The 10,735-nt window shown below is 46.9% G+C and overlaps 1 protein-coding gene across 1 annotated transcript; it reads left to right on the top strand.

Moving 5' to 3' along the window:
- Nucleotides 1–8,276: 8,276 nt before the first annotated feature.
- Fjx1 (four-jointed box kinase 1) lies at nucleotides 8,277–9,639 on the top strand. Its single transcript, XM_026404519.2, has one exon. The coding sequence runs from the start codon at nucleotides 8,280–8,282 to the stop codon at nucleotides 9,591–9,593; it is 1,314 nt and encodes a 437-aa protein (XP_026260304.2). The 5' UTR covers nucleotides 8,277–8,279; the 3' UTR covers nucleotides 9,594–9,639.
- The last annotated feature ends 1,096 nt before the right edge of the window (nucleotides 9,640–10,735 follow it).

Here is a 10,735-nt window from a genome sequence, read left to right as displayed (position 1 = left end):
AACCTGGCAGCAGTTCCAGAAGACTAAACTATACTGCCAGCTCAGAAGCCCCACTGTGACGGAAGAGATGTCTACCTGTCTGCCTCCCTCTCTAGTTTGTAAGATCCCCCGTGATGGGGTATAGCATTTAGAAACATTTTGGCTACAAACAAGAGAAGTTCCAACTCAGGGTGGGTTAAACCACAAAGTCCAGAGGAAGGGTGGCTTCTGAGTTGATCAATTTGCGGGCATGACACCAAGGACTCTGGCTCCTTCCATCTTTCTGCTCTGCCATCCTGAAAGTGTGAACTTAGTTCATCTTTCAGTTACAGGGTAACTGCCCTAATTCCAGGTCTTTCACCCAGACCTGAACGGCCATCTTTTTTTCTGGTGTCTCTATAATAGTAGAACATCTCTTCCAGGAACTTCCCACTGAATTTCCCTTCGTGTCTCACTTGTCAGAACGGAGACACGTGCCTCTGCCTTAACTAATTACTGACAAGAGATTGAAAGCACTATGACTGGTTTAGCCCAATAAGGACTTAGCTTTCCTTCAAGCACAAGGCTCAGGAGAGGGAGATGGAGAGCTGCCAAGAAGGAAAACGGGTAGGTAGAGAAAGAAGAGAAGGCAAACAATGTTTCCTGACACTAAGGACAAGAGGACGTTGCATTCCCCATCAATTCCTGTCCCAACCTCTGGCCTTTAGCATGGGAACAAGAAATGTTCTGTTAAACTAAATTACGATACAGAAAGAAATCCATGTCTCCAATGCACAGTCTAGAATTCTTACCATATTTTGTGAATCGAGGGCTCAAATATATGTTGGCAACTTTCTCTTGAATTTGCAAAATTAATTCACCAGTGCTTCAGTCTCCAGATTCTTGTCTCTAACACGAGTGACTGCATGGACTTTCTTCAAAAGCAGGTCTAAAAGAGAGCTACGTGGAATAAAGAGAATTGAAAATGTTAGTCTCACCCTAATTGAAAGGGTTCATGTCAACCTTGACATTCTTTCCAGAAACACAATGTGGGATTCATTCAAGCAGATAGGTTAATTGCATTCAAAGACTCTTACATTTCCTGACCTCCTTCTAGCTACCCAAAGGATTTAGCTGGAACCAGGCATGCGCAGTAGTCTCCTCTTATCTGTAGTTTCACATTCCATGGTTTCATTTTTACTCAATCAACCACAGTCTGAAAATATTAATTGGAAAATTGCAGAAATAAATAATTCATACATTTTAAATTGTGTGCCATTCTGAGTAGTCTGATGAAACCTCATGCCTTCCCACCTGGGATGTGAATCCTCTTTTTGTCCAGTGTATCCGTGCTTTATATGCTACCCACTCAAAAGTAGCTTTCTCAGTTCTCAGATTAACAGTCACAGTAGTGTATATGTTCAAACAACTCTTATTTTACTTAATAATGACTCCAAAGCTCATGAATAGTGATGCAAAGAAGGCACCAAGGGATAAAGCATGGATTAGCTTAATCCAGGGCATAAACATGATTAACTCTGATACTAAGTTGCAACACAGCAGAGCATACGGAGAAATACATTGTATATATAGGATTTAGTACTATCCAGGGTTTCAGGCATCCACTGGGAATCTTGGATATGTCCCCTGTGTATAGGGGGGGACTAACACACACACACACACACACACACACACACACATAAACACACACACACACACACAAACACACGCACACTCCTTAAAGGCCACATATGACATGAGATCAGTTAAGCAATTCTTAGACAACCCAGATCATGGTCAAATTGAAACACCAAAAAAAGAAAAATGATCCCCAAGCATAAAAATGATATACCCTACTGGAAGAGAAAATGGAAAATAAGGACTATCTTAGTTCAGCCTGCTATAACAGGATATTATAGTCTGAATGACTTAAACAACAAACAAATAGTTATTTCTAACAGTTATGGAGGCTGGGCAGTCCAAGATCATGGTACCAGCAGATTCTGTGCCTTTTGAGGGTACTCTTCCAGATTCATAGACAACAGTCCTCTTGCTGCAACCTCACATGGTAGAGCGCTTACGGGGCTTCCTTTATTAGGGCACTAATCTTGATCACTTCTCGAAGGCCCCATCTCCTAAAACCATCACAATGGGGGTTCGATTTGAACATATGAACTTGGAGGGGACACAAACATTCCATCCACAATAGGAAGCCATAAATAATGGAATTGTAGCCCAGAGGGTCAGAGAATGGTCCAAGGTCAATATTTGACCAACGCATAGTTGGTGGGAAGAAATATAGTACTCCTCCTGGCATCCCTTCTCTCTCTTCCCTGTTATAAAGCATTGAGAAGGGTGCTCTTGGCAACCTCTATCTTTGGGAGACTCGGAACAGGTCAGGATGAAGAAGGAAGACTAGTGAGAGGGAACCAGAAGCTGGCTGCCTGAAGCTGGCTGGAGTCTCTGGGCTATTAACAAGAGATGTCCTGGGGACCCAGTAGAGCCCAGATGATCCAGCTCCATGGAGAGTCCCAACATCATCTGGGAAGATGCCAACTGGGGCATAAAGAAGGTGCGCTGGGCTGGAATAGCAACTCAGTTAGGCCTCCCTAGACCCAATGAGGCTTCGTAGAGACAACAGGAGAAGATGTTCTCCAACTGGACAATGGAACAGTGAGATAAGAAATAAAAAAAATAAAAACATTGAACATCAGGTCACTTTTTAAGCACTTTACTCTGGGGACTAATTTAATCAACATGATAATCCATAATATTTGTCACTGTTAATTACTATTGACCATTAGATATTTATTGGAGAATCCTTGGAAAACTGGGAATGGAGCCATCATTTGACCCAGCTATCCCACTCCTAAAACAGCATACTACAGGGACACAACCACATCAATGTTTATATATAGCAGCACAATTCACAATAGCTAAATTGTGGAACCAACCTAGATGCCCGTCAGTAGATGAATGGATAAAGAAAATGTGGTATATATATATATATATATATATATATATATATATATATATATATATATAATGGAATATTATCCAGCATTAAAAGAGAATAAAATCATGGCATTCAGGTAAATGGATGGAGCTGGAAAATACAATGCTAAGTGAAATTAGCCAATCACCCCAAAAAACAAATGCCAAATGATTTCTCTGATTTAAGGATGCTAATTTATAATATGCTGTGGGGGGGGGATTAAATGAACTCTAGATAGGACAAAGGGGAAAAGGGGAGGGAGGGGAAGGGAGGGCATGGGGGTAGAAAAGATGGTGGAATGTGATGGTCATCATTACCCTAAGTACATGTATGAAGACCCAAAGGATGTGACTCTACTTTGTGTACAACCAGAGATATGAAAAATTGTGCTGTATATATGTAGTATGAATTGTAATGCATTCTGTTGTCACATATGACAAATTAAAATTAAATAAAAACAAAATCTAGAGAACAATAAAAAAGATATCATGTTTATTATTGATAATGTTAATAGTACTATAATGACTGATTTTATAGTTGACTACATTGAGGCACAGAGAGGTTAAGAAACACACCCATCGTCACACATGTAAGTGGCAGGGTTAGATTTTAAACCTATATAATCTGGTTTAAGAATTCACTCTCTTCACCATTTCATTTAATAGTAGCCCTAGAGCACATCATAAAGAAAAATTCCACCTGAGTTTAATCTGCTTTGATTAAATGCAATACTTTTATATTTGGCACTGTCCTAAGCAGTTCATAATTTACCAAGGATTCTAGAACCTCAACCTGTCAGTTAGCACTATATGACCTCAGGTTTGTCACTGCTAAGCTCCAGTCTTCCCACCTGTAAAGTGGGGACAATACTACCACTTGTGGATAGGGTTAAATGGGATAAAACACATGCGGGATTTAGCCCCACACCCATCCCATAATGAACACTGAATAGGTGTTTGCTGCCACTGTTGTTATGGTTACTATTAATATTTCATTTGAGCTGCATAACAATCCCATGACTTAGGTAGGATTTATTATCCTCATTTCTCAGGTTCAGAAATTGAAACTCATAGCAGGTAAAAAACTAGCCCAAGGAACAAGCCAGAAAATGAAAAGGCCAGACTTGGAAAATCTTCCAGCTACAAGCTTTCTTCCCTGCTCCTAGCACTCAATCGCCACCCCCACCCCTTCCCTGGGAGGCACGGTTATATGAGCCAGATCATTTTTCACACAAGACTGCAGGCAAGTTTGAAGATATTGGAGGTCTAGGCTTGGGGAGAAACTCTTGAGGAGTATTAAGAAAGTCTTAAAGGTGCAAATAAGTTCCCGTTTAGGGACAGGCAAGCAGCACCTCATTCCCAAGCAACAGCCAGAGGGAAGGAAGGACTGAGATTACACTCTGGTGATCTGTGTATCCTAGCCACCAAGGCTTGGCCTCTGCTGGGGGTTGGGGGAATCTTCAGGCTGGGAAGTAAAGAATCCTTTCCTTTGTCCAACAGGCAAAGGAAAGGATGTCTTTAAACACCATCTAACATAAATCAAGCACCCTTTTAAATCTGTATTGTACTTTAGCGTTAAATAACACACCCAAGGTCACAACTGGTAAATGGCAGCGCTAAGTACATACAGTGGGGTTTATTCCATTGGTTTTCTGTAATTCTGCATTTCAATGCACTTGTTGAAGTTTCTATTAGTACACTCAGTTCTGCTCCATGGTGCATTTAGTCCTGGGACTGAGACAAAGGGCCACTCAGTGATAAAGTCAGCCCAACTTTTAAGGTATAGAACTTAACCAATTTTTCTTTTTTAAAAAATATTTTTTTAGTAGTAGGTGAACACAATATCTTTTATTTATTTATATGTGGTGCTGAGGATCAAACCCAGTGCCTCACAAGCTAGGCGAGCACATTACAGCTAAGCCACAATCCCAGCCCCTTAACCAATTTTTCTAAGCTCCTGTTTCTTCATCAGTACCCATAATAAGATTAGGAGACCCTGGAATTTGTCTAGCTCTGAAGCCATTCATCCCAGGCTGAAAATCATGTGCTTCTGCCCATATCCTTTATGCAAAGTCCTCATCAATATTTTTTCCTTTTGAGAGAAATGAATTACAATAGATGGGGTAGAGAGAGAAGATGGGAGGGGAGGGGAAGGGGGATATTAGGGGATAGGAAAAGTAGCAGAATACAACAATTACTAACTGGGCATTATGTAAAATTGTGGATGTGTAACCGACGTGATTCTGCAATCTGCATTTGGGGTAAAATTGGGAGTTCATAACCCACTTCAATCTAATGTATGAAATATGATATGTCATGAGCTTTGTAATGTTGTGAACAACCAATAAAAAAAATAATAAAAAAAATATTTTTTCCTTTTAAGATCAAGTTTTTAAGTGCTGGGAATGGCATTGGCCAAATTATATTGTTATATTGTGTACACCCATAAATATGTAACAAAAAAATCCCATTGTTACGTAAGATTGTAATGGGCCAATAAAGAATTTGTGTGTGTGTGTGGGGGGAGATTAAGTTCTTATTTTGGGGGCTGGGGATGTGGCTCAAGCAGTAGCGCGCTCGCCTGGCATGCGTGTGGCCCGGGTTCGATCCTCAGCACCACATACAAAGATGTTGTGTCTGCCGAAAAACTAAAAAATAAATATTAAAAAAATTCTCTAAAAAAATAAAAATAAAAATTAAGTTCTTATTTTGTGTCCTTTAGTGGTAAGGTGTTAAAAAAAAAAACTCAATACATGCCACTTGCAAAGTTTCATCTCATTGGCATTCCAATTATTTATTCAGCAAATTATTATTGAACACCTACTAAGTGCCAGGCATTATTCCCAGGCGGCCCTAAAACAATGGACAAGAGATACTCCCCATACAGACAATGAAGGCTTCCTGGTAGTTATTTACTTATACTTTGTGTTAACAGCCAAAAGGCAGAGCCATCAACTACACTGGATTTCCCCCATGGCCTCCAGGACATGGCTTGGGCCCTAGTAGCCATTTAATACTCTCACAGTTTTAAGTTAATTAATCATCCAGTTAAAATGTATTTTTCTTTAATTAGATGATGTTCTACTTATGTCCACAAGGTGGAGATCTTGCTTATAGTTTCAGGCTGAAAGCACAGTATGAAAAATACATTCCCAGTTGAAGTTAAACCAAAAGACAAAAAATTAAATTCAATTTACTGAGCACTTATTTAGTGTAGTACACTATGTTAGGTGGTAAGAGAAAAAAAAATGATGAGAGTCCCTGCCCTCTAGGGAAGCTTGAGAGAAGGGAGCTTGAAGAAGGAAGGAATATAACATCTTTTAATGAATTAATATATTTGATGTATCCACAGGGGAGCTATTGTAATCCCTTCATCAGATAAGAGCCATAAAAAGGCATGACCGTGGTTCAGAACAGGTTCAACAAAGATCCATACTTCAGTCATATGTACTTACCACACCTTCCAAAACACTGAAAAGCATAGCACTAGGTCAGGGCTGGAAGGCCCAGATGTTATATGAGCATGAGACCCAGATCTGTGGACTTTACCTCTCCAGATATAGCTTTTTTGATGCCTATGATGAGCCACAAATATTAGAGTCTCTGCCCTACAACTCAAGGGCATTTATTCTTTGGAGAATAAAACATACACGCTGCCAGCTGATGAGGTAGTACAGTTGAAAGTTCCCCAAGAACACCTGATGGGGGGAATGAAAGGAGGAAAAGAAACACTTGTAAGGAAACATTTTAAAACTCTGGCTTTCAGGAGGCGGATTCCACCCCCATAAACTCAACCAGGTGTCTAACTTGGGAATTTCTAAAGCGTAGATTCCGGATGCAATGGGATGATGCAAAGAGGGAAGGGAGAAGGCCAGTTTGCTTCTAAGAGAATTCCTGGTGGGTTGAACCCAAACTCCCTACCATTACTTTTCCCTTTAAATGATCAAAACTGGTAGGTCAAATGCAAACTAGTATTCTTGTTTGGTTTTCATTTGTTTAACTGAAAATTATAGCCAGGGAATAAAGTGACAGACTAAAATGGCAGTGAGGTGAAATATAAAATAATATATATATATATAATATAGAATAAGTTATATATACATATAATAAAGTTAAATGAATAATTTTCTTAAAGCAGAGAAAATCAAATGGCAAACAGCCCAGAGACCTAGGTTTGCCTTTTAGTGTCTCCACTTTGCTAACTGTGAAATCCTGAGGAAGCCCCATCCCTTCTCAGTGCCTCAGTTCCCCAGTAGGCAAAGCAGTCTCCTTTCTTCAAAGAAGCCATTCCTGACACCTCTCTCCCCAGCACGAAGGTGATATCCAGGCTATGATGCGTCAATTCTCACTTAACGGAGACCCGGATCTGTGGACGTTACCGCTCCAGACCAGAACCGAGGACAATGGCTTTGTTGAGTGGATGCAGAAGTGAACGGGAACTGGCCTCGGTGATCTAGGTGCACCAAGAGGTTTGATTCCCGGAGTCCCTTGGAAAGGCAGAGCAGGCAACCTCAGAACTCTAGCCCGCAGTGACCGGTGGGGTGAGCGTGGGGTGAGAGAGGAGATGTCGTTTGAAAGTTGTGTGCTACAAAAAGATTCCTCTCCTGGCTGGAGTCACATCCTCAGTGGCTCCGGTAGATTCCCGGGAATTTACATAAGGCAGCGTGAATCATCCTGAAGAAAGCACAGGGACCCGCCCTGATCCTCGCCTGGCAGCGCCCGGGGCGCGGTGGGGGTCTGTGTTAAGTTTGCGGATCAGGCGCTGCCCCAAGCGAAGGGACTGGGCGTTCACCCTCCTCCCCCCCACCCCCCAGCCAGGGCACCGGGCGGGTCCCTCCAGCCCAGCAAAGAGTCAGGCTTAGCGCCGCCGGCTCCGACGCCCCCGCGCGGGCGCCGCCAACCCAGCTTCCTCCCGGCCCCTAAGACCCGACCCAGTGTGGGGCCACCTCTCCCTCCTGGAAGGATCCATCGCCGCTTTAAGGGGAAGAAGAGAGGAAGGGGCGGGGGAGCGGGGGGCGGGGAGCGGCGGCGGAGGAGGGGGAGGGGGATCCCCCTCGCTCCCACGTGGTCCGGGCGCCTGTGAATCGCGCCCGCCGGAGGGTCTCACAGCGAAATACAAAAGCAGCTGGGAAGCAGCGGCGAGGCGAGTTCCCAGCGCAGGGCAGAGCGCCGGACAGAGCCCCGCAGCGCCCCGCGGCCGCGATGGGGCTCAGGCGCCCAAAGCCCCGGAGCCAACAAGCTGCCGGGCCCTCCTCGCCGCCCCAACCCGGGCGCCGGGGCTCGGCTTGAAGCGGCGGCGGCGGCGGCACCGGCGCGGCCGCGGGAGCATGGGGAGGAGGATGCGGAGCGCCGCCGCCACCGCGGGGCTCTGGCTGCTGGCGCTGGGCTCGCTGCTGGCGCTGTGGGGCGGGCTCCTGCCGCCGCGGACTGAGCTGCCAGACTCCCGGCCGCCCGAAGACGGACTCCCACAGCGTCCGGCCCGGAGAGGCGGCCCCGCGCCCGTGCCTCGCTTCCCTCTGCCCCCTCCCCTGGCGTGGGACGCCCGCGGCGGCTCCCTGAAAACTTTCAGGGCGCTGCTCACCCTGGCGGCCGGCGCGGACAGCCCGCCCCGGCGGCACCCTGGCGAGCGCAGGCGGCACGTGCCCTCTGGGCGGCCCGGGCTGGCGGAGCGCGCGGCGGTGCACGAGGGTGTCTTCTGGAGCCGTGGCCTGGAGGAGCAGGTGCCCCGGGGCTTTTCCGAGGCCCAAGCGGCGGCGTGGCTGGAGGCTGCGCGCGGCGCCCGGGTGGTGGCCCTGGAGCGCGGGGGCTGCGGACGCAGTTCGAACAGACTGGCCCGTTTTGCCGACGGCACCCGAGCCTGCGTGCGCTACGGCATAAACCCCGAGCAGATCCAGGGCGAGGCCCTGTCCTACTACCTGGCGCGCCTTCTGGGCCTTCAGAGCCACGTGCCACCGCTGGCACTAGCTCGGGTGGAGGCTCGGGGCGCTCAGTGGGCGCAGGTGCAGGAGGAACTGCGCGCCGCGCACTGGACTGAGGGCAGCGTGGTGAGCCTGACGCGCTGGCTGCCCAACCTCACAGACGTGGTGGTGCCAGCGCCCTGGCGCTCAGAGGACGGCCGTCTGCGGCCCCTGCGCGACGCGGGGGGCGAGCTGGCCAACCTCAGCCAAGCGGAGCTGGTGGACCTGGTGCAATGGACCGACCTGATCCTCTTCGACTACCTGACGGCCAACTTCGACCGACTTGTAAGCAACCTCTTCAGCCTGCAATGGGACCCACGCGTTATGCAGCGCGCCACCAGCAACCTGCACCGCGGTCCCGGAGGGGCGCTGGTCTTTCTGGACAATGAGGCGGGCTTAGTACATGGCTACCGGGTGGCAGGCATGTGGGACAAGTATAACGAACCGCTGTTGCAGTCGGTGTGTGTGTTCCGCGAGCGGACCGCGAGGCGCGTCCTGGAGCTGCACCGCGGTCAGGACGCGGCGGCCCGGCTACTGCGCCTCTACCGGCGCCACGAGCCTCGCTTCCCGGAGCTGGCCGCGCTTGCCGACCCCCACGCTCAGCTACTGCAGCGCCGCCTCGACTTCCTCGCCAAGCACATTTTGCACTGCAAGGCCAAGTACGGCCGCCGGCCGGGGACTTAGCGTCACCCTGAGGAAGAGAGGAAGAACCGGGACTGGGGTGTGGATGAATGGGGGAAGGGCGGTCGCCCCTGCCACCGCCTGGGACCAGCTGGGCCAACGCCCAGCCAGTGACCTGAGCGCAAAGGTGTTTAAAAACTAATGCTTCACCCACCTGCCCTTTTTTTTTTTTTTTTTTTAATCCCTCGCTTTTTTCCTTTCAAAGTTCTAAGAGGGCGAACTCACCGAGGCGAGAAGTGTAACATTCCCTCCACCCAGCTTATAAAAGGATTCTTTCCTGTGCCGGAGCGGAGACTGGATCCGAAGAAACTAGCTGCTGGGGTTTGTTCCCCGGGTGACGGTCTCTGTGGGAGATGAACCCCATTCTTGGACATCCCCCCTTCCCTTTCCAAAAAAGGAAAACTTCCGTTTGAGCAGTTGAGCTAATTCTGCAATTTCCTACCAAACGCTGTGCTGGTGGCCCCGGAGCAAGGCTGTGACATTCGCTGGTGGAGCCCCCTTCCTGTGTTCTGCCTTTGTTCCAGCGCAGCGATGGTGAGATCACTGTTCAGAGAAGGGGGACAGCTCCCTCCCGATAGGACAAAGAGAGCAAGACCTCCACACCCTGAGGAGTCCTGGAGACCCTGACAATTTGTCTGACTCATTTCTGAACTCTGTTTTGGCCTGAAGGCTATGAATGCACTGAGTCAAATACGAATTGCTTCTTCCTGCCCCTCCCAACTGACCAAAATTTTGACAATGACGATGTTCACCAGAAGGAAAAACAGTTCCATGCACTTTACTTTGTTTTATTTTAATTTTTTATTAAGAAAAACTTTTTTTATTTGATAGAATTTGCCTTCTATGTATATATGTGCATAAATTGTGGTGTAAATATACTAAACAAACTTATATTTCAATAAAAGGGAGTTTAAAATTTAGAATTTTAATTCCTGTGGTTTTCTATGTTTGAGGTATCTGATGCCCAATCTGCTTTCAGAATAAGCTTTAAGCTATTTCCCTTGTGGATGTGCTTTTAAAACAAAGGATGCATATCCACTCCATTTGTGACTGAAACTTACGGAATTCAACAAAGACAAGAAGAGCTCATTCTCTCTCCTCACTCAGATGAACTCAGTGCTGGAATTTTGAGTTCAGGGAGAGGT

The sequence above is a fragment of the Urocitellus parryii genome, chromosome 4, assembly GCF_045843805.1.
Source record: "Urocitellus parryii isolate mUroPar1 chromosome 4, mUroPar1.hap1, whole genome shotgun sequence".
Lineage (NCBI taxonomy): Eukaryota > Metazoa > Chordata > Mammalia > Rodentia > Sciuridae > Urocitellus > Urocitellus parryii.
This window is presented reverse-complemented; position numbering and strand designations above follow the sequence as displayed.